The sequence below is a fragment of the Barbus barbus genome (genome assembly GCF_936440315.1).
Source record: "Barbus barbus genome assembly, chromosome: 7".
Classification (NCBI taxonomy): domain Eukaryota; kingdom Metazoa; phylum Chordata; class Actinopteri; order Cypriniformes; family Cyprinidae; genus Barbus; species Barbus barbus.
Window position 1 is genome coordinate 16,792,090 of NC_136735.1, and position 27,508 is coordinate 16,819,597.

Below are 27,508 nucleotides of genomic sequence, written 5' to 3' on the forward strand. Positions count from 1 at the left end.
TGATGCTACCTTTATTACCTCTTTTCTATCATGTATACCTGACCTTCACTCTCATTCATTAATCCTGGGAGGAGATTTTAATTTTGTGATGTGTCCACGACTTGACAGGTCCTCAAAAAAAGTTATGTCTCTTTCAAAATGTGCAACGATCATTCAACTTTTCTTTCATAATTATGGTATTTGTGATGCGTTTCGATGTTTAAACCCTTCACCAGTCCTACTCACGAATAGATTAAATTTTTCTAGATAATAAACTTCTTCCTTATCTTCAGGACTGTTCATATGAAAGTATAGTTTTATCTGATCATGCACCAGTTGTTTTGGGACTTAACTTTCCAAAAGCACTCCCTAAGAATTATCAGTGGTCCTTTAACACAGGTTTATTAAAGGATAAATACTTTGTTAAATTTATTTCCTCAAATATATATTTTTTCTTGAAATAAATAGTACTCTGGGTATGGCCTATTCTTCCATTTGGGAGACTTTAAAATGTTATCTGCATGCCTTAATAATTTCATATTCATCTCATAAAAATAGAGAGTGAGAGAAGCAGTTAGAAGAATTATCTAGCTCTATAACAGCAATTGATACCGAGTACTCATTGAATCCTTCTCCCAGTCTTTATAAAGAACGTCAGATCTTGCAGACAAAATATGATCTGCTATCAACTGAAGAGGCTGAGAATTTGCTTTTACGTATTTTACTTAGAGGAATTACTACCTCTGATTATAAAGAAATAAACTCAATTTATTTCTTTATAATCAGATACAAATAATACAAATTAAATTTGCTGACAATTTAATTTAATTTGTATCCAACCCCCTAGTCTCAATTTCTCGAGCACTTTAATACTGTATTAACTTAGTATTTTTCTGGGTTATAAATTGAATTTCTCTAAAAGTTAATTATTTCCAGTGAATTCAGTCATATTTATTTATAAAGCACATTTAAAAGCTGTTGGCCAAAGTACTGTACAAAATGAAAACATACCATAATACAAAAGTAAACAAAACACAACAACAAATAGTACACTACAGGGTAACACTTTAGAATACTGTTCCATCATTAATGAATAACTACACAAGAACACATGAGTAACGCAATATTAGCACTCTAGTAACTATTAGTAACTAACACGAAACTCTGATTAATGAAATAGTAGGTAATAGTGCTTAGTTGAATGTGGTAGTTCACTATTAGCTAATCAGTAACTATTATTTTTTCATACCTCCCCAAGAACTACTAAGAACTACTGTCTACAGGTTCATAATTAATATGAATAATACACAATGTATAATTAATTCTAAAGTGAAGGTCATGGTGACCCACTAGTAATGATTCAAGTATTACCAAATTCTTCAGAAGGAATTACTAATTATTTGGATCAGTATTCTAAAGTGAAGATCATGATAACTCCCTAGTAACGACTGAAATTATCGTAAGCTTTTGAGAGTGTTGTAAAGCATTGGATAATAATTATTCAGGTGTTACTACAGCCTTCTAAAGGAATTACTAATTATTTGGATCAGTATTCTAAAGTGAAGATCGTCATAACTCCCCAGTAATTACTGAAGTCATTGTAAACTTTTGAGGTTTTTGTAAGGTTTTGGACAATGAACTGGAGTGGGGTGTGTGCTTATAGTGCGGAGTTGATTGGCTGCTGATGAGGTGCAGGTGGTGTGATTCAAAACTCAGGTGACAGAGATCGCTGTGATGGGTTGGTGATGGAGTCCGGCCAATCTGTGACACTACCCAAATTTTTATATTTATTTCAATGTTTGCCCATATTTATCCCCAAGTCATTTTTCTCCTGTCTGGAAAAAATTATTTCTTCATTCAACAAACCTAGACGAATAGGTTTAAAGCATTTGGTTAAGCCAAAGGAGGTGGGAGGTTTGGCTTTGCCTCACTTTCAAACTTACTACTGGGCAGCCAACTTTATAAACGTATTATACTGGTGAAACATGATTTGCAATTGTGTAAACCTCTCTGGGTCCAAATAGAGGCTATATGTTGCTCCCCAGTCACGTTAACATCTTTGCTCTGTTCTCCTATCCCCCCCACTCATAGTATATTGATTAAGAATCCAATTGTTAAACATTCTCTGAGGATTTGGACTCAGTTCCACGGAGCTCTACAGCTAAAGGGTCTTTCTTCAGCTGCACCCATTGCCAGTAACGTTTCTTTTCCACATTCTCTTTTTGATGGGGCCTTCAATATTTGGAAGTCACAAGGTTTAAGTTATGATTGACCAGCTATATATAGACAATAATTTAGCTTCCTTTGACCAACTTAAAAAAAAAAATTGGTTTATCTAATTCACATTTATTTTGATATCTTCAAGCCCGAAGCTTTGCCCATAAACATTTTTCGGGGTTCCCCTCTGCCCCACCTAGTGGTACTTTGGAGGGTATTTTATATCAGTATAGATGTATTAGGATTTCCATATCAAAGATTTATAATATAATAAATAACAAACAAACCCCATCTAGTAGATCTAGTAGTGGGAAAAAGACTTTAGTATTATGTTAGAAAACGAAACTTGGGATGCTGTCTTAAAAAGGATACATTCTTCAGTTAGCTCTAGACATAGGCTTATTCAGTTTAAAGTGGTGCATCGTATTCATGGTCTAGGGTACAACTTAGCAGGGTATCTCCTGATTTGGACCCCACCTGTCCACGTTGTGGTGTGGAACCAGCATCCCTGTTTCATTCTTTTTGGGCCTGTTCTAAGTTATTAAGGTTTTGGGAAAGAATTTTTAAGTGTTTCTCAGAAATGTTTACTACAACAATAGACCCCAACCCTTTGACAGCTCTATTTGGGTTTCTTCCGGAAAATGTGAAACTGACAGCTTTAGAGATGGATAATATTTAATTTTGCAAGATAATATTTAAATTTGACGGCTTATACTAATTAATTGGAAGGTGCCATCTCCTCCAACTTATCGTCAGTGGGTCTTTAACCTTCTTTTTGCCCTCAAACTTGAAAAGATTAAATTTGGAGTTTGAATGAAACCTGATCTTTTTATAAAATCTTGGAGCCCATTTTTGGAACATTTTAAGGGTAGGTTCTGAATAAAATGTGTTTTGTGTGTTTTTTCCTTTTCTTTTCTTCTTCCTCCTCCTTTCCTTCTTGCTTGTTTGATGTTTATCTGTATGCTTATATTATTGTGTAAATGTTCATAGGTATATGGACATTTATTATGCTAACTTGTTTGTGTATTTTTTCCATTTAGTTTTGTAACAGTTTGATACTTGTATTGTGCCTTGAGATGCTTGTGCTTTTCTTTAATAAAAAATAAATTAATAAAAATAATAAAATCGGTGAGTTTTAATTTTTAGCTCTTGATCTTGTGGCTTCGAAACATCTCAGCATAATGGATGTTGGCTGCTATAGGACACCATCTGCTCATAGTAGTGATCTTCCTTGGAGTGGGAACAACTTAATTTCATTCCTGATCTTGAAATAGCCTGGGAATTATTTTATAATAGTTTTTCTGCTTTAGTTGACAAACATGCCCCCCTCAAAAGCTACAGGGTGAAGGGCCGGGATAATGCATGGTTTTATCCTTTTTTATCAAATATGCTTCATGAGCGCAACTTAGCATGGGCAAAAGCCAAAAAAACAGATTTACATTCAGATTGGCCTGATTTTAGATGACTGCGTAAGCATGCACAGTTGCAGTCAGAAAAGCTAAAGCTGAGCATTTCCTAATAAAAACATCAAATAATCTAAACAATTCATCAAATTTTGGAAAACTGTAACATCATTAACTGAAAATAATAAAGGTATAGAACTTCCATCATGTATTATGAAAGGCTCTCATGCAATCATTGATAAAGTAAAAATGCTTAAGTTTCAATGAACACTTCATAGCTTCTGGCTTTTTGTTTGATTCAATGTATGATGCTAATGCAAACTCTTCAATTGTTCAGTCAGAGAATTTTGTGTCCAGTCAGTCCTTCAATTTTCCACCAATTGCAATTTCTGAGATGTGTAAAGTCCTTAAATCTTTAGATGTTTTAAAATCAGCAGGTCCTGATAAATTGGAACCTTATTTTTTAAAGCTAGCAGCTGATTTCATTGCCCCTCCTCTGACTCATAGTTTTAACCTTTCTCTTGTTTTAAATAAAATTCCACTTATATGGAAATCAGCTTTTGTTCTTCCCCTGTTTAAAGGTGGAGATCCTACACAACTAAATAATTACCAGCCCATTTCAAAGCTGTCTGTCCTTGCCAAAGTCCTTGAAACATTTGTCAACAATCAATTAAAGGACTTTGTTTCTGTTAATAATATCCTGTCTGATTTCCATAGCAACATAGCACAACTACAGTAGCCTTAAAAGTACTGAATGATTTTATTGAATCTGTTGACAACAAGAAACACTCTGCAGCCTTATTCATTGATCTATCTTAGGAATTGATACTGTTGATCATACCTTGCTGATACAACGCCTTGTCAGTATCGGATTATCTGAACATGTTATTGGTTGGTTTAATAACTATCTCTCAACCAGAACTCAGTGTATACAGGCATATGGTTTTATTTCTAGTTCACTTAATGTAACTAAAGGTGTTCCACAGGGGTCAGTCCTAGGACCTCTCCTATTTACTATATACAGTGGGTACGGAAAGTATTCAGACCCCCTTAAATTTTTCACTCTTTGTTATATTGCAGCCATTTGCTAAAATCATTTAAGTTCATTTTTTCCTCATTAATGTACACACAGCACCCCATATTGACAGAAAAGCACAGAATTGTTGACATTTTTGAAGATTTATTAAAAAAGAAAAACTGAAATATCACATGGTCCTAAGTATTCAGACCCTTTGCTGTGACACTCATATATTTAACTCAGGTGCTGTCCATTTCTTCGGATCATCCTTGAGATGGTTCTACACCTTCATTTGAGTCCAGTTGTGTTTGATTATACTGACTGGACTTGATTAGGAAAGCCACACACCTGTCTATATAAGACCTTACAGCTCACAGTGCATGTCAGAGCAAATGAGAATCATGAGGTCAAAGGAACTGCCTGAAGAGCTCAGAGACTGGCAAGGCACAGATCTGGCCAAGGTTACAAAAAAAATTCTGCTGTACTTAAGGTTCCTAAGAGCACAGTGGCATCCATAATCCTTAAATGGATGACGTTTGGGACGACCAGAACCCTTCCTAGAGCTGGCCGTCCGGCCAAACTGAGCTATCGGGGGAGAAGAGCCTTGGTGAGAGAGGTAAAGAAGAACCCAAAGATCACTGTGGCTGACCTCCAGAGATGCAGTCGGGAGATGGGAGAAAGTTGTAGAAAGTCAACCATCACTGCAGCCCTCCACCAGTCGGGGCTTTATGGCAGAGTGGCCCGACGGAAGCCTCTCCTCAGTGCAAGACACAAAAAAACACCTGAAGGACCACAAGATGGTGAGAAATAAGATTCTCTGGTCTGATGAGACCAAGATGGAAATGTTTGGCCTTAATTCTAAGTGGCATGTGTGGAGAAAACCAGGCACTGCTCATCACCTGTCCAATACAGTCCCAACAGTGAAGCATGGTGGTGGCAGCATCATGCTGTGGGGGTGTTTTTCAGCCGCAGGGACAGGACGACTGGTTGCAATTGAGGGAAAGATGAATGCGGCCAAGTACAGGGATATCCTGGACGAAAACCTTCTCCAGAGTGCTCAGGACCTCAGACTGGGCCGAAGGTTTACCTTCCAACAAGACAATGACCCTAAGCACACAGCTAAAATAACGAAGGAGTGGCTTCACAACAACTCCGTGACTGTTCTTGAATGGCCCAGCCAGAGCCCTGACTTAAACCCAATTGAGCATCTCTGGAGAGACCTAAAAATGGCTGTCCACCAACATTTACCATCCAACCTGACAGAACTGGAGAGGATCTGCAAGGAGGAATGGCAGAGGATCCCCAAATCCAGGTGTGAAAAACTTGTTGCATCTTTCCCAAAAAGACTCATGGCTGTATTAGATCAAAAGGGTGCTTCTACTAAATACTGAGCAAAGGGTCTGAATACTTAGGACCATGTGATATTTCAGTTTTTCTTTTTTAATAAATCTCCAAAAATGTCAACAATTCTGTGTTTTTCTGTCAATATGGGGTGCAGTGTGTACATTAATGAGGAAAAAAAAATGAACTTAAATGATTTTAGCAAATGGCTGCAATATAACAAAGAGTGAAAAATTTAAGGGGGTCTGAATACTTTCCGTACCCACTGTATATTAATAATATTGATCAAAATGTTAATGATGCAAATTTTCTAAATTACGCTGATGATACAGTTATATATAGTTCAGCATCCACACCTAATCTGGCTCTTTCACAGTTACAGCTTACTTTTAATATTGTTCAATGTAACGTATTTGATCTAAAACTAGTTTTAAATGCTGACAAAATTAATATTTTCTAAATTAAAATCAATCCCTCATAATCTTCTTTCTATTAGGACTTCTCAAGGTTCGGAGATTGAGTTTATGTCTCAGTATAAGTATCTCGGAATTTTAATGACGCTCTCTCCTTTGGCCCTCATATCCAGCAACTGGTGAGAAGATTGAAAGTGAACTTGGGCTTCTACTTTAGAATTAATTCCTGCCTTTCCTTTGAGGCAAAAAAAGCTTGTTGCTGCCACTTTTATGTCTGTACTGGACTATGGTGGTGTTATATATATGCATGCATCTTCTCAGAGTTTACATGCTATAGACACTGTTTATCATGGTGCACTGAGGTTTATAACAAATCTTAAGACCCTCACTCATCATTGTGAGTTGTATGCCCAGGTTGAATGGTCTGCTTTGTCCATCCGTAGGTTAAAACACTGGCATGTTTTTATTTATAAATCTATGGTTTACTTCCCTCATATCTTAATACTTACATCTGTAAAAAATCTGTTCGTAGCTATAGCTTTGGTCTCAGGAATTTTTCTTATTGTCTGTTCCAGTGGTATCTACTGAATTAGAGAAAAAGTCATTTAAAGTTTCTGCTCCCTTTGCATTGAATAATTTGTAAATTAAATTACAGTTTAAGGAGCTGGTTTCACTAGACGTTTTTAAAGTGATCTTAAATAACTTGGAGACAGAAACATTGGGCTGTAGATGTTTTGACTATTTTATGAATGACAAACTATTTTAATAAAATAACTATTTTATAAATAATTTGACTGTTTTATAAATAACATTGTCAAGGCCCAGAAAAGTATGAAAGACATCGTCAAAATAGTCCATCTGCCATCAGTGGTTCAATCTGAATGTTACGAAGTGACGAGAATATGTTTTGTATGCAAAGAAAATAAAAATTCAGACTTTATTCAACAATTCGTCTCTTCCAAATCACCGTAGCGCCATTAGAAGAGTATTTATGGACGCAAACTGCGTACGCTGTTCTGTGTCAGTCACACCACACGGATACGCTGTTTAGAAGAATACAAAAAGGATGGCAGATGGACTATTTTGACGATGTCTTTCATACTTTTCTGGGCCTTGACAGTGCTATTTATGTGGCAGTCAATACTGTCACAAGCCTCCCTGTTTTCATCCAAAATATCTTAAATTGTGTTCCGAAGACGAATGAAGCTTTCATGGGTTTGGAACAACATGAATGTAAGTGATTAATTACAAAATTTTCATTCTGGGGTGGAGTATCCCTTTAACTTGTTTGTAATCAAGGTAACACTTCACAATAATGTGCCATTTGTTAAGCATATTTCATGCATTAACTAACAATGAATAGTACATTTATTACTCTTTGTTAACGTTACTTAATAAAAATACAACTGTTCTTTGTTAGTCCATGTTAGCTCAGGTCGATTAACTAATATTAATAGCTACAACCATTCATTATCTAAGAATAATAAATTAATAAAAAAGTATTTTTATTGTTATTTATGTTAACTAATGTTAACAAATGGAACCTTAATGTAAAGTATTATCATAATCAAATTATCAAATTAGATATTATTAGTATCTAAAATTCTGTGAGAAGTTGTCACAACTGTTACATGCTTCTTTTTTCAACCAAAACATTTTTAGTTTAGATATAATGTAAAACCATTTGAAGTAACTAGAGATTGGTGTCTACATATGCACAAAACATTTTTCGAATCTACATTTGAATTATGCTTTTGAAGAAATATTTTTTCCAGCTTGCCCAGCGCAAAGCTTTTCTGCCTATTTTCCTTGGTAGCTGTGAAAAAAAATAAATAAATAAATAAAATAAAATAAAAACATTTAACATTCATCTGATATCAGAAATCCATTTGAAGAGCATCAAGCATTTGAAGAGATTGTCCATCATCCAAATCCTTTGCTTGTAAGCAAGTGATTTGTCTCTGTGTTCTCATGCTGTCACATGTCTCATTTCCCTAATTTCTGGTGGCCTATTTAAGCGCTGAGCTAACTATGCTAACAAAATATGCAAACTATATGTTCTGCTACTTGCAAGCATTTTCCACATTAGCCTGCCTGCATTGAATTATGAAGGTTTTCTTGCATATTATGAACCATGCTCAGTCTGTTGGGGAAACTATAAACAAAATACATAAAACATATAAATATTAAAAGTTATAAAGCAGGTATAAAGTCTTAAAAGTTCAGTAATTATTGCATTATATATTAAATTAGATTCATACAGTACCTCAGTAAATAAATAAATACATTTCTTTATTCCTTCACTTGTAAGTCCAACCACTCCTTATTTTTTAATCCCCATTAAACCAAATCAGTCTCACTAGGCCTGCCATTTTGATTCTCTAAGCAATGTGATATCACATTGAGGACGCAGTGGATTACTTCTATTTTTGAAGGTAATATGCCTCAAAATCTACCTGAATACATTTATGTCTGCATAAATGTCATTTCACTCCAATCTGCTTTGTGAATGTCATGTCGTTAGTGCTTAGTGCTTTAACCGTATTTGTGTGCATACATTATCAAAGTATTTTAATTGATCAGTGCCGTGCATGTGAGACTAATTCGCACCATTTCGTCCCAATTTCAGTACAATTTCATTTGGCTTCCCATATGTATGGCTGAACACCGGTTCTCTCTCTCAGTCATGTTGCTTCTACCTGCTGTTTATTGGTGTAGGTATGTGTCACGGTTGCTTACTGAACGAAGAACAAGGAGACGTGGGATAAACTCAAAGTAACAGTCTTTAGACTAAACAAGATAATTAAACAAACACAGCTGGACACAAATGAACTAATAATGAACCAATAAGGACAGGAACAGGAACATAACCAAATATGGGCATACACGAGGATGAACTAAGTCAAGGGGAGCCCGTAGAGACAGAAAACACACACGAACAGTCCTTGGGCGTGACATTACCTCCCCCTCCAAGGAAGGCGCATCCACGTGCCACATAACATCTACCAGGGAAGGGGGGAGTTCTCTGGAGGCCCCTAAGGACAGGTTTACACTGGGATGGCACGGGCTCCAGAGCAGGACCCATTCCGGGAGGCCAGGAGCTCAGAAGGCCATGGCAGAACAGGGAGCTCGGGAGGCCATGGTGGAGCATGCAGTCCAGGAAGCCATGGCGGAGCAGGGAGCTTGGGAGGCCATGGTGGAGCATGCAGTCCAGGAAGCCATGGCGGAGCAGGGAGCTCAGAAGGCCATGGCGGAGCATGCAGTCCAGGAAGCCATGGTGGAGCAGGGAGCTCGGGAGGCCATGGCAGAGTGGTCTCAGTGGCCCAGCCCCTCCAGCCAGAGCCATATAGCCCCCCCAAAGAAAAATTACTTGGCGAGAATCTCAGGTCTAGAGGCCCTCCCTGGGCTGGATGAGGGAACAGCAGACCTCTCTGGGCTGGATTCAGGGACTGGAGCCCTCTCTGGGCTTGACGTGGGGGCAGGAGCCCTCTCTGGGCTAAACTCAGGAACTGGAGCCCTCTCTGTGCTGGACGAGGGAACAGCAGATCTCTCTGGGCTGGATCCGGGGACTGGAGCCCTCTCTGGGTTGGATTCGGGGACTGGAGCCCTCTCTGGGCTGGATTCGGGGACTGGAGACCTCTCTGGGCTAGACTCAGGAACCACTTCCATAGAGGCAACAGGAGAAGCAAGCGGCTTTGGAATGGCCTCTGTGGCCATGACAGGAGAAGCAGCCAGCTTCAGGGAATGGCTAGGGAATAGTTCTGGGTCAGCACCAAGCCTCTGGGGATTCAGACTTAATTGCCAGAGTGCCCAGGTCAGCCTTATCGTTGTGGAGCCCGTAACACTAAAACTCACAAATGGGAGAACAGAGACTGTGACGAGAAGCTCAACTTCCTATGCAACTGAAAAGAAAAGTAAGTGATGTAAAGTAGTTTTTGCAAACGTCAATGAGCTTTAATAAATAAACAAATTTAATATGCTAAATGTTGTGCATATCTGAAATATTAACTGGAATATTTCCTTATGCTGTTTTTGAACTGAAGAGGAATATCTGGTTATCATGGAATACACATACTGCATCTTCAGGAATTTATGATGTTTGTTTAACTGTGTGCAAAATCTATTCAGCAAAGAGTCCATCTACTTTCTTAAATGTACATACCATTAGATCTTATATCACCACAAAGTCTTTGCTCTGTCCAATATGCTATCTGCAATTTTAGGCTTTTAGAATGTTTTAAAATGGCTATTATTTCTGTTTAAAACTATATTTCATGTACAATATCAATTAATAATTATAGAGGTAATTATAGCAACTGGGAATCACATGTTCCTCAATTTCATCAATAAGCTGTCAATGACTTTTTTTTCTAGAGCCACCTTTTTACAATGTATAATTTTGTGATACAATGTGTTTGCAAACTCATTTTGACTGTTTATGATGTTAAGAATTATCTGAAATAAACTTATTTTATTGTTATTGCAGTTTCATTTCTTGCCTGTTCATTTCATACTTCATACTCTGCCCGAAGAGCAACAATGACTACAGAAGTGTTATTTTAGAATTATTTATATACTACAATCTATAATATTACAGTATATCAGTAATATTATAATAAATAGCTTAAGTTTTTAGTTTTCATTTTTTAAATTTAGTTTTAGTTTTAGTAATTTTATGTTCTTCTGCATTTGTTTTATTATTATTATTATTTGAAACATTCCTGTTGGGCTTTACTTTTAGTATATTTTTAATTTAGTACTTAAACTTAAGTTACTTGCCAACGTATCATTTGTAACTGTCAAATAAAATACAATAAAAAAAATCCTTCTTATTTTAATAATTTTAATTAATAATAATAACACTGCAGGATCAGTCTGAATGGTGCAGAAAGTGGACATGGCAAGAGTATTATCAAGTTTGATCAGGTCTTCAATGCCTCAACACCCATCATATCCTACTACCATTTAGACAGATCCAGAATCAGATGGATACTGTTATTTCTTATGGAGAAGAATATGTCCCTGCTTTCCATTCTTAATTCTTTTTATACTGATGACAGATCCACTAATGCAATTAAAGTAATGGAGTAATCTACAGTAGTATCATCCAGTTGCCTACCTTAATTATAGGTAATCAAAATTGTTCTTGCGCTTGGGCCCTTAGTTTAATTGTCCTGACAGTTTTCCTTACCCCTGCTATAAAAGTTTACTCCCTGACTTAATTTCCTGTTACAGTTTGAATGGAACACTTGATCCTTACACATCACAGTTGTAGGGTCACAACATAAGCCTCATGCTGACACTGACTCAAAACCACACTGTAAAGATGAAAGCGTCCATCATTCTCCTGATTTTCATCTGTGGACTGACTAAAGTTCTGATTAGAGAGCATTTCTACTTGAGTATTCCCAAGAACTGAACTGATGCTCAGAGTTACTGCAGGAAATATTACACAGATCTGCCAACCATCACAAGTCAAGAAGAACAAGACATGCTTATATAGCTGTCAGGAGGAAACAGTTTAGACAAGTGGATCGGTCTGTATAGGAACACATCCAATATTAATCAGTTTCTGTGGTCTGATGTAAATTTGTTTTCTTACTCAAAGTGGAAACCTGGTCAGTCCAATAATCTTTAGGGATTTCAGTACTGTGTATCCTTTTGGTTTTGACAATTGGTTTGACTATGAGTGCTATGAGATAGACAGTTGCCTTGTCCAAAAACCCACACTTGCGGTCTTGACCACTTGACAGCGTGTCTGCATGACAGGAAATAAGTGCGCAAGACTGTCTTAAAAACGCCAAAGCAAAGTGCTCTTAACACACACTAAATCCATAACTCCGCGAACAAAGCAGTATTGTGTTTAAGAACACTTCCTTTAGGTATTATATTGAGCTGAGATGAAAACAAAATGCCATCGAATCGTTTCTGAAGACAGTCAGATCCTTCAGAGGTACATTCATATAATTAATTCACTGATATATTCATTTGTATAATTCCCTCAGCACTCTTTTAAAACCTCCCAGCTTTTCCGCCCTATTTTCACTCAGAATGAAACTACTCTGCTGCCGTGCGCTCGTGAGACTGTTACACTCTGCTTTATGCTGGACACTATTTATGTATCCTGAGTTGTTCAGATCGCGGTAATCAAATACGGTTTTAATGATAATTAAAATATGAAACGGTAATACTAACCGTGGGGAATTTTATCATGATTTATCGTCAAACCGGTAATCGTTACATCCCTAATATATATATATATATATATATATATATATCAAACATCCCCTACATCACCATATGTTGTTTGGGAGGGTTTCAAGGAAAATTCTCCTCACTCATCCAAAAACAAATCCAGCAAATTCAGTTGTCAGACACAACTGGAACTTCAAATGGGACTGGCTTCTATGGTCAGATGAAACTGAAAAAAAAGCTTTTTGGCACCAAACCCACCAGATGAGTTTAGTACAAATGGATAAAAAAGCCCCATGTCCACGGTTAAATATACTGCTGAATCTTTAATGTTGTGGCCTGTTTTTCTGCCAGAGGTCCTGAATATCTTGTTCAGATGCATGGCATCATGGATTCTATCAAATACCAACAGATAAAAAATCAAAACCTGGCTGCCTCTGTTAGAAATCTCATAATGGGCCGTGTTTGGATCTTCCACCAGGACAACAATCCAAAACAAACATCAAAATCAACACAAAAATGGGTCAATGAGCACAAAATTAATCTTTTACCATGGCTGTCCCTGACCTCTGACATGAACCTTACAGAAAATGAGTGGGGTGAACTGAAGAGAAGTACTAACATGGAGCTGTGAATCTGAAGGATCTGGATAGATTATGTATGAAGAAAATGGTCTCTGATCTCTTATCAGGTGTTCTCCAAACTCATCAGGCATTATAGGAGAAAAATCAGAACTGTTACCCTGGGAAAAAGAGGTTGCAATAATTGGGTGCCAATAATTGTGGCCAACATGAACTAGAGAAAGCATTTATTTCACAATGAGATTTTACCCCCATTTTCAATTGTTTTACTTAAATGATAGGTTGGAATTTTGGGGATTTTTTTTATGAAAAACAAAAAGGATAAACAATGCAGATTTATTTTCAAAGCCGCCTTCGCTCATATTTACCAAGGGTGCTAATATTAGTGGAGGGCACTGAAAGTGCGTCTCATCAGGTAATGAAAAGTTTGACACACACTTGTGGTCTTCATTTTCACTTGAAAACTTGGGCCAAATACAGAAAATACATCATAAGTAGTCAAGTGGTCAAGTGCAAAGACCGCAAGTGTGAGTATTTGGAAAAGGCAAGTGTGTGGACAGGCCTGCGTTACCTGGTAGGTCAGTGGTTCTGGGTCAGTAACTTGAATCTCACTGATAGAGAGCCCAGCTCAGTAGAACAGAAACTGTGACGAGAAGTTATTTTATAGTAGGCTTATTTTTTCAAATAAAACATTATTATTATTATTTTATTTGAGTATCTGAAACTTTAATACAATAATAATTTAGGATATTTCCCGATGCTATTTTAACAGGAGATTGATAACATTATATTTGTTACGAATCCGGTCCGGTGCCTCTTCTCTGCCTGCCTTATACTATTTCACATTAAAATAAAAATAAATGAATAAATAAATAATGATAAATACATTTTATCATAGCTGATGATATCATTTTCTTTCTTTGTTTTATTTTGATAAGTTCCATTCAAGTTAACTTACACTATCCAAAAGACGGTTCAAAATCTGTCTCAGCAGCAATACCCTTTCAGAAAGAATTAATATAAATTTGTATGTACACTTTAGTTATGTTATGCACCCTTTATGGTTAAATAAGATACAAAGGTGTACCATTAAAAAAGGTACTGCTCCACTGACAGATTTTGTATCCATGTTTTATTTAAGAGTGTCATGTATGAAATAAAAATTAAATAAATAAATAAATGGTCACACTTTATATTAGGTGGCCTTAACTACTATGTACTTACATCAAAAAATAAGTACAATGTACTTATTGTAGTCATACTGTATTGCAAAACACTATTTCTGCTATTGAGGTGGGATATGGGTAAGATTAGGGACAGGTTTGGTGGTATGGGTAGGTTTAAGGGTGGGTTAGGTGTAAGGGATGGGTCAACAGTGTAATTATAAAGGTAATTACAGAAATTAATTACAGATGTAATTACACATAATAAAAAAAAACATGTATGTACACAATAAGTGCATTGTACCAAATTATTAATTTAAATGTAAGTACATAGTACTTAAGGCCACCTAATATAAAGTGGGACCAAATAAATAAATATATATATATATATATATATATATATATATATATACAGTATATATGTTACGGAACTCCAAGGAAGATGATGAAGACGGAGATGATCTAAAATAAAGTCTTTAATTTTAATACACACGAATACAAGGAAGGAAATAACTGTGGGTAGCAGTAAAATGTGTAATACCAAACAACAACCGACAATCAGTTTAACTAAAAGAAGAATTTAAGTAAGGCAGCTGATGAGGGGAAAGCAGGTGAGGGGAATTAACTAATAATGACTACGAGCAAATTAACTGAAGGGCTAAACCCAACAAGAACAAAACCATTTAAGGAAAAACAGGAACAGGCAGACGTAACATAAAATGACAAAACTAAAGTTCATAATCCTAACAATATATATATATGTTTGTGTGTGTGTGTGTGTGTGTGTGTGTGTGTGTGAGTGTGAGTTTATATCATTTATAAAAAGTTGTAAGGAAAAGCCATTAAAAAGTTAATAGTCCTGGGAAATGCAAAATATAAAGGCAGATATGAATATTATTCTGGCAATACAGAGTCAGATAAATCTCAGGTAACACTTTAGAATATGGAACACTTATTCACTATTAACTACAACTTTTTCCTCAATAAATTCCTAGTTTGCTGCTTATTAATAGTTAGTAAGGTAGTTGTAAAGTTTAGGTATTGGGTAGGATTAGGGATGTAGAATAAGGTCATGTAGAATAAGGTTATGTGCTTGATTACTACAAATAAATGGTTAATATTCTAGTAATATGCATGCTAATAAACAACTAGATAAGAGACCCTAAAATAAAGTGTTACCAAATGCTCTCAATGTTGAATAAAGTTTATGCATTTTATAGTTTTATAAGTTTATAAACACGTGTATGTATTCCGTCTGCTTTTTTAACCTTAGACAGTGATTCTGAGTGAATGAGGAACTTATGGGCGATGATGTCCCATTACCTGATTGTGGAGCCCAAAATACAAAACCTACCAAATGGGAGAGACTTAACTTCTCTAGTAAAAATTCATTTATTTTACATAAGGTTGACATGAATATCACTGAGTAAACTGTGAAGACATAAAAGAATCAACAGATTTGCATGTTCCATGCAAGCATGACTTTGATTAATTTGCTAAAATGAATTTGTTAGAACCATGACTCATCAGTGTTATCATCCTGACACAGCATCTCGGAGTCTTGCGGTTATCCTTTGTAAATTAACTACAGAAAACACATAGCTTTGTTGCCAATGTCAAAATCAAAGCAGATCTTTAGCAATCTATAGCATTATCTATAGCAGTTGCAGAGTGCAGGACCCAGGTCCGGATTAACATTTTGTGGGGAAAAAGCTTAAATCTAAATCAGGATTTGCATAGTGCTCAAGGAATCATTGTCCTTATGGAACATGTTTGCATAGTTTCCAATGTCCATCTAAGACATAATTTACATCAAACAATAATGTGGTTTATTTTTTATTGTGATTATGTAGAACACAGAAGAGTTAAGTGGGGTTACGAGTTCGACAGTATTTCTTTATTTAATGTTTAAAAGCACTGAATTTTCAACCATTTGAACAGTCTAACTTCCTGTTATCATAGCAACAACACACTGAACTTGACACTCCTTTTAAATATTAACGTACTCGGTTACTAATGTAACCTCGGTTCCCTGAGATATGGGAACGAGTACTGCGTCGTAAGATGCTGTATGGGAAAAACTCCTTTTTTCCTCTTCACTGAAGCCTTTTCAATCACGCAGTGAAACTGCACGTCCATTGGTTCGTGCAGTGCTATAAAAACGAACCAATGGCACGGCGGCGGCGATGAGCGAGCCTATGGCTATGCAGCCCGCCAAAATGGGGGGGGGGGGGGGGGGAGGGTGGGTGCTTCTGGCTATATAAGCGGCCGCTTCGCTGCCACAACTCTTCGAAAAGATTTCTTCGAAAGAAGCGACTGAGGCGTGCAGCTCATAGCACGGCCAGAAACGCAGTACTCGTTCCCATATCTCAGGGAACCGAGGTTACATTAGTAACTGAGTACGTTCCCTGTCGATATTTCACTCGTACTGCGTCGTAAGACGCTGTATGGGAACCAATACAATCCCACAGTGCTATGAAGGGGAACGACTCAAACATGACTCCCATGGGAGGGCCCAGGGGAGTTAAAATTACACCAAGCACAGGCTGAGCCACCGGGTCAACCATGGCCTGGGTATCGTCCCGAAAGTAGACACTTAGTGTCCATAATATGGACCTTCCAAGAGAAGGAGAGTGTGACAAAGTGACCTGTCCCTGTCGGTTAGCGCAGCACATATACACTGCATCTTACCTCACTCCTCCTCTGTAGTTTCCTGCTGAGGCGATGTGGGTGCACACGCACGCCATTAGCATACAGGTTTCACATACACTCAAACACATCCACTCCATCTCCATCCCCAACAGTGATCCACGCTGTGCCTAACCCCACACACACACACACACACGCATCTGGATATTGTGAAGTTGTTTGTCGTTTTGTTCAGTGTTTGTTTGCGTCTGTGTAGTCGGTCTTTCGCGTTGCTCTCCTTCCATCGGCCGGCCAAGCGGAGCGCCACCCAGTGGCCTGGCTATGTAGTGCCGGAGTTACGTGGCGCTGGCGCTAAGCAACCGGAAGCCGACTCGTCCATTGTTTGTCTTAAAGGGGAAGTAGGAAATGTTGTGTTGTTGTAATCTGTTTATTTCTGTTATTTTTGTATATAATATACTTTATTTTAAAGTATGAAACATGTAAACATGTAGTGGATGTTATAGTTATATGTATCTTTATGTGTTATTGTAAATGTGTACATCCTTACCTTTTTACACTTACGCCTCTATTTGGTCGACCTGGTTTAATCCAAGGGGGCGGGGCTTGGGCTTTAAAGGAGAGCCCAGACCAGTGTGAGGGCGTCAGTTTACCTTCTCTGTGGGCGTGCAACTGTGGTGCCGTGAGCAATTTTCCAGTATCAAAATTTGCGTGTATATATTTCCGTTTGTTTTGTTTTGGTTCAGTGTTTCTTTGTTACTTTGTGCATAGCGTTGTTTTTTTGGGTTTTTTTTTTTTTTCCTACTGGGACTGTTTCACCTCTCGAGTACTGTAAATAAATCATCACATTTCACTTAACACCTCTGTGAGTATTGCCATCATTTGGATTTTTATATTTTTTGTCAACTTTTTGGGTTGGGTGAACCCTTTCGCCTGATGACGGGCCTGCGAAGACCCGTTGTCTCACAGAGAGCCTTGAGCAGAGATGGTCAAGGAATTCCAGAGACAGCTTATCTAGCCGGAACGGCAAATTTTAAGCGGAAAGGACCCTGGCCTGCAAGGCGGGGATGTCCAGGTTGTAAAACCTCATAAATGTGGACGGCGAGGACCAGCCGGCCACCTCACAAATTTCTGAAATGGACACCCCACTGGACCATACCCAGGAAGAGCCGATGCCTCTGGTGGAATGGGCTCTGACTCCAACGGGGCACTGCAAGCCCAAGGAGGAGTATGCTAGGGTGATAGTATCCACTATCCACCTGGAGATACTTTGCTTCATAACAGGGCGACCCTTAGCACGGTTACCGAAGCTGACAAAAAGCTGTTCTGATCTCCTGAATGAGGCAGAACGCTCAATGTATACCCTTAGGGCCCTGATGGGGCAGAGCAGGAACAATTCCTGGTCGTCCGTCGAGGGGGGAAGCGCGGAAAGCACTATGACCTGGTCTCTGAACGGAGTGGAGAGCACGCTAGGTACATAACCCAGCCTTGGTTTCAGGACGACTTTGGAGTCGTTAGGTCCGAATTCCAGGCAAGCAGGGTTAACAGAAAGGGCCTGTAAGTCTCCTACCCCCTTAACCGACGCCAGTGCCAACAGCAGGGCGGTTTTAAACGAGAGCGATCTCAGGCTCGCAGATTGCAATGGTTCAAACGGGGGGACTCTCAAGGCCCTCAGCACGGTTGGTAAGTCCCAAAGTGGAACTGTACGAGGGCGGGGAGGGTTCAATCTCCTGGCGCCTCGTATAAATTGGACCACCACACTATTTCTACCCACCGAACAACCAGCAATAGGGGCATGAAAAGCCGCTATGGCTGAAGCGTAAACTTTGACGGTGGATGGGGAATGCTGTTTGTCCAGCAGCTCCTGCAGAAACGAAAGAACCACTGAAACCTCAGAGGTGACCAGATACAAATCGCGGTCTTGACACCAAGTCGAGAAAATAGGCCATTTCAGAGCATAGAGGCATCTGGTAGACGGGGCTCTAGCTTCCGTCATAGTGCTTAAGACACGCTCTGGGAGGACAAAAGGCTCCCGTTGAGCGGCCACACATGCAAGGCCCATAACTCGGGCCGTGGATGCCACAGCGTGCCGTTCGCTTGAGAGAGGAGGTCCCGTCTCAAGCGAATGGGCCACGGGGCTGCTTCCAGTAGTTGGAAAAGTTCCGACACCCACGGCTGGTTCCTCCAGAAGGGGGCTATTAGAAGAAGCCTGTGCCGTTGTTCCCTGACTCGTCTGAGTACCTGAGGTAGCAGAGCGATTGGAGGGAACGCGTAGAGCGGAAGACTGGGCCACTCATGGGCCAGGGCATCCGTGCTCCTCATAAATAGATTGGGCAGTGAGAGTTGTCTTCAGAGGCAAAGAGATCTACTCGAGCTCTGCCGAAGATATCCCAAATTTTCTGAACCGTGAGCGGGTGGAGCGTCCATTCCTCTGAGGAGACGTTGCTCCTTGACAACATGTCTGCTCCTAGGTTCATTTTTCCCGGCACATGCGTCACCTTCAGTGAGCGCAGATTAGTCTGAGCCCAAACAAGAAGGCCTTTCGCCAGCGTGCAGAGGCGCTTCGAGACGAGGCCGCCCTGGTGATTTATGTATGACACCACGGACCTGCTGTCTGAGCGTACTAGCACGTGGTGTTCCCTTATGTCTCGCAGGAAGAATTGACAGGCACGGCACACTGCTAGCATTTCTAGACAGTTGATGTGCAGACCCGCTTCCTCCTCGGACCAAAGACTGAAGGTTGGTTTGCTCTCGCACAGCGCACCCCAACCCTTGTTGGAAGCATCTGTCGTGACAACTTTCCTTCTGTGCGCCGTGTCTAAGATCACACCTCGCTTCAGCCAGAAGGGGTCCCTCCAACGGCTCAGGGCTGATACACAGGCCCGAGTCACCGTTATGCGATGGCGACTGTGACGCCAAGCTGCAAATGGAACCCTCTGCTTCAGCCAGAATTGGATGGGACGCATGTGAAGCAGACCCAAACAAAGCACTGGCGAAGCCGCTGCCATAAGGCCCAGCATTCTCTGGAAAGCCTTGAGCGAGTGGACAGTCCCTTCCTTGAAGAAGGCCGCACGGCACTGAATATTCATGGCTCATTCCGCTGAGACAGTTGCTGTCATCTGCACTGAGTCTATCACTGTTCCCAGGAACGACACTCGTTGGCTGGGTAACAGTGGGCTCTTGGCAAAGTTGACCCTGAGTCCAAGACAATCTAAGTGGCTGAGAAGGAGGGTCTTGTGCGACATTGAAACCGCCTCTGACTGGGCCAGAATGAGCCAGTCGTCGAGGTAGCTGATGATGCGGATTTCCATCTGCTGTAGAGGGGAGAGAGCCGCATCCATGCATCACGTAAAAGTGCGGGGAGCCAGGGATAACCCAAACGGAAGGATCTTGTATTGGTATGCCACCCCCTCGAATGCAAATCTCAAGAATCGCCTGTAATGGGGGGTTACCTAGATGTGAAATTACGCGTCTTTCAAATCCAGCGACATGACCCAGTCCCCTGGGCATATTTGCGAGAGGATTTGCTTCAGAGTGATCATCCTGAACGACCTTTTTACCAGGGCGTGATTCAGGAGTCTGAGATCTAGAATAGGTCACAGGCCGCCGTCTTTTTTGGGGACGAGGAAATAGCGGCTGTAAAAGCCTGACTCACTCTGAGCTGGAGGAACGATTTCCATGGCTCCTTTTACCAGCAGATTCATCACCTCTGCGCGCAGAACTTGAGCTTTCTTGCTGCGCACTACGAGCGAATTGGAGTGAATAACCTCATCTTACCATAGCCATTACCCACTCTGACACACCAGGGATGGCCTGCCAGGCCTCAGCCCGTGTGGTTGAATTGGCTCTAAAGACTGGCTGCATAAGGGCAGGACGCTTATGGCAGGCAGAAATGACTTCTGAGGCGCCGGATCCAAGGCGATCTTGGGCCGGGGTCCTTGGCGCTTCGAGAAGGGCCAAGGATGCCCTCCTTGCTGAGCTGGAATGCCCTCTGTCCTGCCGATCCTTAGGAGGTCGGTTCGGGAGTGGCCAGCATTGGCTTGGCAGGCTGCTGAGTCGGCGCAGGCTTGGGGAGACTACAAGCAGCAGAAATACTGGAGCGTTTCGGGAGGAAGAGTCACATCGCTTGAGATGACTTCCGCACCTCCGTAAACCGCTCCGCAAAGCCTTCCACAGCTGGCCCAAACAGGCTGTTCAATGAGACCGGAGCGTTGAGGAAGGGAACTTCGTCCGCCTCTTTCATCTCCATCAGCGTAAGCCAAAGGTGGCGTTCAAACACTACCAGGCTAGACATCGACCGCCCGATGGCTTGGGAGGTGGCTTTGGTGGCGCGCAGGGCCAGGTCCGTCACGCTTCTCAGGATCCTGAGTGAAGCAGCGGCGAGACGGCCCTCCTCGCTGGCGAGGATCTTGGCCTGGAAGACCTAGAGCACAGCCATGGAGTGCAGTGCCGAAGCCGTTTGACCAGCCACCGAGTAGGCGCGTCCAGCAAGTGCAGACGAGGCTCTGAACAGCTTGGATGGATGGCTCGCCCTCACCTTCCATCCGATAGCCGTGGGCGGGCAGAGATGCGCGGCCACAGACTCATCGAGGGGGCAGGTGCTCGTATCCCTTCTCTTCAGCGCTGTCAACAGAAGTGAAGATAGGATGTGGGACGAGTAGGGGGCACATCATGATATAGTGAGCTCATCGTGCACTTCGGTAAGGGGTGACGAGCGTTAGCGGGGGGCTTATTGGCGCCTTGGGAGAAACCACCCGTCCAGCCTGCTCCGAGATGGCTCCTAGCGGAGACCACTCGAGCCCGAGCTCACTGACAGCCTTTGTCATCACACGGACAAGCTTGCTCGTCTCCGGCTGCTCGAATCCTCTGCCCCGCTGTTTCTTCCTCGCAGGTCCCTGGGAGGAAGACAATAGGAGGGCGCGAGGGTCAGAGTCGCTTTCAGAAAGAAAGCTATCCGCAAGCGCAGAGAGGAGAGACTGAAACTCTCGTAATGAGAGCAGTCAGCCCTGCTAACGTCAGCGTGGGATTACCCCAAGCATCAGTCAGTCCTGCTGGGCGCAGCGTTAGTGTGGGATTTCCCCAGGCATGACGCGCACTCAGTGCGACTGTTATCAGCGTGCAGGGGATTCCTACAGGTCTTACAATGGCGGCGCGGAATTTGATACAATGCCGCAAAGAATTTGCTCTTTTGTGAGGCTCTTTTAGATCGTCGCCGGATGGCGGCAGGGGATAGACCGGGATCCGCGAGCTGTGCGCTGCGAGAGGTCCAATCTGGCTGCTGAGGCGTTTCAGCGGCAAATCTCGGCGTCAGCGAAGAGTCAGCGAGGAAGAATCTTCATCGCTGAAGAGGAGAAATCTGAGTTGCGGCGGCGAAGCGGCCGCTTATATAGCCAGAAGCCCCCCCCCCCCCCCCCCCCATTTTGGCGAGCTTTGGCGGGCTGCATAGCCATAGGCTTGCTCATCGCCGCCGCCATGCCATTGGTTCGTTTTTATAGCACTGCATGAACCAATGGACGTGCAGTTTCATTGCGTGATTGAAAAGGCTTCAGTGAAGAGGAAAAAATGAGTTTTTCCCATACAGCGTCTTACGACGCAGTACGAGTGAAATATCAACAGGGAACACAGTGCTATTCACATCTCAGCAAGACAAAACATTTGATTTAATGATAATGAAGCAATCTGCAGGAAGGTATTCTGAACAAGAGTCAGCCAGGAGAAGTGTAGCAGATGTAGGGCAATATATTATGGTAAAATTCTTCTGGTAAAATAAATTTGATTCTTTTTCTGCTTATACTACATACATTTTTTTATTCACAAGAAAAGCAGACTTTTTATCAGACTTTGCATTTTTGTATTCTCAATTTAAAGAGTGCACTATCGAAGTATACTCTGCTTGATCGAGTGCATGAAAACAAGCATTACAAATGTTATCTTTGAGCAGTGTTTGCACTATTTCTCTCCTGAAGTTATGACTGATCAAAATGTCTTAGTACACATTAAAGTCAACATAAAATCACAATTGACATTTCTTTTTTCTCATTCAAGAAGCTGTGTCACAGTAGGGAAGAAAAGACAAATACAAACTCCATTGCATACTGACTTTAAACTAGGGTTGCAAGTTTTTCTTAACCCCGTCACACAAGTGCTTTTCAATGCAGGTGACTGTTGTTGTTGCTTGGGCCAGTGTAGCCACCTTGTTATATAACCAATTAGTTGAAAAAAAAAAAAAATCAGTGGCCATTTATGACCTGCACTTCCAAAGGAAATTTCAGCTTCATGTGCAGTAAGTGTGTACTATGCTGATGGCAAACTTTACATCACATGTACTGTATGTGTACCCTAGTGTACTGGTGAAAAACAAACTATACGTTGGGCTTATGCACAATCATATCTCTTTCCAATGTCACTTGAGACATGTTGGAATGATGGTGCAAATGTATTCCTGCTAGTAACATACAAATACTATACAGACACAAAACACATGTTAAGGTGTAAGTGCCACTCATATCTCTTCAAGGAGACCTGAAAAACGGTTAACAAACTTGGACTGGTAAAAAACAAGCTCTCATTCCTGCATCAGTCAAGCAACTGCCACTGAAATAAACAGAAATTTAACAAATAGGCTATAATTATGTAGACCTCCTTGGAAAGAAAAGACAGTTTGCAGTGGTGTTCAGTCATTATCCACAAGGAGGTGTCACTGAGTTCATCGTCTTTCAGTATCTTCATTCTTTTTCTCTTCAACATTTGTATGACAGTTCAACTAACCTGGACAAGGTTCAGACAACCTGAAACCACTACAAGCACACTAGATGAGAGTTGGCACTGTCAATGACGAAAGAAAGCAAACCAAAAGAACAACCATCAAAAACGGACACAAAAACGACTAAGAAATATAAAGAAATGCTGAGAAACAACACAGGTGAAAAGAACCTATGATCAAAGAAGGTGAAGATAAAAAAGGTACAAGAAAAGAGAAAGCAAACTAAAATGGTGAGAGACGTCATAGTGGAACTTACAGCTTACAGTACACTTCCACTTCACTCTTGGTCTTTCCAATACACTCATTCGCAGACATACGCATGACAAACAATGTGCACAGCTCTCATTTTGGACATTAGTTTTTAAACACACATTGTCTGATAAAAACATTAGATCATGGGCAACTGTGTCTTCCAGATCATCTGTAATCTTGCTGTTTCTATCCTACTGCTATCGATTAGTGTCAGCGGCACCACAAATGGTAAGTATTAAGATCTGCTTTATGATGCCCTATTTCTGACTAATGTTTTGTCAGTAATATATTGTTAATTGTGATTCCTAGGGAATATTATGGTATGTATATGGCAACAGATGTGGTTATGTGTATGGTTTTGTGTGTTACAATTTAACCTTTCACCTGACAAATTATTTTCTGACCTGATGTCATGGTTTATTATGCATAATAGCAAGTAAATATTTGCTTGGAGGACTTGAATTTTAGAATTTTAGTTAGTTTAGATGTTAGATACAACCTACATCTAAATCATTAACTCATCTTAGATGATATAATATAGATGGAAATCTATTGGCTTAGTCTCTTTGCCAGTATCAACAAGTAGATGTAGTGAATTGCTTATGCTTACGGGTTGGGGATGCCTGCTAGAGAATAGTGAATCTGATTCTGATTTAAATATATTTCTGTTTTTATAAATTTGGCCTAGTACTGTTTACATCAGTAAAAATTCTTATTACTTTCAAAACTTTTTATTGAAAATAAGAAGATTTCGCTTTACCTTTTCAGGATTGAAAATCATGATGTGAAAATTACACTTATTGTTAATGCCGATACCAAACTTACTTAAAATCTCTAGGCTTTTCTTGGTCTATCTACATTTTTTCCCTTTATTTTCTTTCATTCTTTTAGGGTCTGAGATGAATTGTTATCCAGTGGTCAGAGTGTCACGAAACACAGTGTTTCTAGCTCCTGTTATGAGTATGTTGAAGATAAACTGCACTATAACTCTACATGGATGTCAGAGGAGCCCAAGAGTCTCATGGTGCAAAATCTATGGAGATATCTGTAATTCTTTAAATTACTCAGATCACATAAGAACTGAGTGGAAGAGCATCACAGAACATGAAGGGATGGCTTTCCTGATTTTCCTGAACATATCAATGGAGGATACAGGTCTCTACAGATGTAAAGAAGGCGACATGTCTATAGGCCATGCTATTAATGTGAATGTGACAGGTAAGAGACATTATCTTTAGATTCACTGATGGAATGTTAACATTCACATATTTTGTTAAATGTAAATAATGACATTACTAGGACATTTTCTTATATTTTTAATAGATAATAAGGAGGATAAGGTTTCACACAATCAAAGCAACACAAGTAAGGGCATGACCATTAACATTTTGCTTGGACAAATGCATCTTAATTTGTTTATAAGAACCATAAGTCGATAATGACAACTCTTAAATATAATTTTATTCAATTTCTTCAATATTAGGTGATCTGAATTCAGGTTCAACGGATGATCTACAGTTGCTCTGGCCATATGTCTACATCTGCAGTGGAATAGCAGGCCTGGTGGTGATAGTTATTACTCTAACATTGTTTATCATCAGATGCCAAGGTAAGTGGTTTGGGAGTTTAAACAAAACTTTACTGTTCTAGACATAGATAAAGTTACAACACAATTAGATATAGTTACAATGAAATTTTGCTTTTATTTCTCTTTTCCTTGAATGATCCTGCAGGGACAAAATCAACAAGCAAAGATATGACAGTTAAAAATCAGGTATCTTTTATTTTAATTTTGCTCAGTGAAACTATTATTGCTATTATTGTATCTGTTGAAAAAATGTTTTGGTTTTAAAGGGTTTTTTTGTTTATGTTTTCACTTCCACAGTATATGGAAACACAAAGAAGTGATCTGCCTTCTCTTCCTCATCACAACACCCGTTCGCCCTCTAAACAGCTCACCTCTGCTTTATATCCTGGCTGTGAAGCTCCACCTGTCAGAGGATCATCATCAGCTGGAAGAGTTTCAGGTGGCAGCCACAACACTGTTGGCACAGAAAGAGAAGAAGAAGAGAATGCTCTGGTTTATGCTTCTTTGAATCACCAGGCTATGTCAAGAGGGCCGAGAAGAACAGCACGACATGAACCAGAACCTTCGGAATATGCCGCAATCCGGATCCGGTGATTCAGTTATTAATTTATTAGACTATTTAAAAATAATACTGAGGAATGACCAGTGAAAAATGGTCGCTCATTTGCTATTCTGTATTTAGAAATACTCTCTATGAGGAGCAAGAGTCCAAGCATTTGGACATCTCTATTTCTGGGTTGCATAATGCAACTGACTGCTGGTATATCTCAAAGGTCCAGTGAAAATTACCAGTGTTCTCAAATGTTCAAAACCAATTTAAAAGCTCCCTTTTCTGCCCTACCAAATAAATAAATAAATACATACATACATAAATATTTGTGGACAATGATGTTGCACCTTGTGGAAGGTAATAAACCACACAACAAATGACAACAGCTTCTACATGGGCTGAACCTATGTTCATATGTAATGTACTATTTTATTAAACATAATAAGTGCTTTTTTGTCTTTGGCAACATTTTTCAGGTTGAACTTTTATGATTTATTTCCATGTGGTTTAGTGTTTCCTATAATTAACCACTACTGAATGACTTAAGGCTTGTTCACAAAAGGAAGATATTGAATATGGAAATGTTGAGCATTTGAGCAAATTTTGAACTTTTTAATTTGAATGAACAGCTATTAATAAGTCTGTTCAGACCGATAAGAACATTTGCATACCTTCAATACAATAATTTTTTTTTATTATTATTATTTTTTATTATTAATATCATTATTGTTTTTTTTTTTATTATTTATTATTTATTTATTTTTTTTAAGAGAGGGGTTCTAATATATTTTACGTTGCATTGCGAAGAAAACTGGCTAGCCAGTAAGATTAGTTTTTTTGTTTGTTTGGTTTTTTTTGGTCACTTGCCCAGTGCTGTTACATAAAATGAGTTGGTGTTGTTTGATAAACAGCAGAGTGAATACAAAAATCTGAATTGTTGTTTGGGAAAAAAAGGTAAATACTATTTGACTGCCTTTCTTCTGTGCAACAAACATGTGCCAGAATTGGAAAGTTGTTTTGGAGTAACTGTAAACAGATTATCAGAGAGTGAATCTGCAATTTTTTTCAACCCATCTTCCATTTTTTATGCATTTATCTGAACAAACAAATCACATGTGAAAATCCTGCCGAATTTACATGCCAAACAGTTGAATTGTTTAAGCGATGAGAATAATTTTTCCGTTGTGTTGTTATAGTTATGGTGGTGGTGTAAACTTCCATATTATCATAGAATTATAATGTAGATATCGTAGCCTTTACAATAAAGTTTGGAATATTTTACTTCATTTGTTTAGAAAATTATATATCTAAACAATCCTTTTTCCACTCAGAAAAAAATGTATTGTAAGGATGTTATAAATTAGGATTTATTTTATTATTAGAAAGATCTGAAAATAATAAT

At 39.7% G+C, this 27,508-nt stretch overlaps 1 protein-coding gene across 4 annotated transcripts; it reads left to right on the top strand.

Annotated features, from left to right (window-relative positions):
* The first annotated feature begins 23,723 nt into the window (after window positions 1–23,723).
* Window positions 23,724–26,559, top strand: LOC306872173 (B- and T-lymphocyte attenuator-like). Of its 4 annotated transcripts, none has more exons than XM_079420618.1 (7): window positions 23,724–23,946; window positions 24,133–24,196; window positions 24,860–25,186; window positions 25,268–25,333; window positions 25,452–25,577; window positions 25,702–25,742; window positions 25,854–26,556. In XM_079420618.1, the coding sequence occupies exons 1-7, from the start codon at window positions 23,944–23,946 to the stop codon at window positions 26,148–26,150; spliced, it is 924 nt and encodes a 307-aa protein (XP_079276744.1). In that variant the 5' UTR covers window positions 23,724–23,943; the 3' UTR covers window positions 26,151–26,556. The 4 variants fall into 4 exon arrangements, with proteins under 4 accessions (XP_079276744.1, XP_079276746.1, XP_079276747.1 ...); XM_079420620.1 differs by having other exon boundaries at window positions 23,735–23,946; window positions 25,292–25,333; window positions 25,854–26,559; XM_079420621.1 differs by having other exon boundaries at window positions 23,735–23,916; window positions 25,292–25,333; window positions 25,854–26,559.
* The last annotated feature ends 949 nt before the right edge of the window (window positions 26,560–27,508 follow it).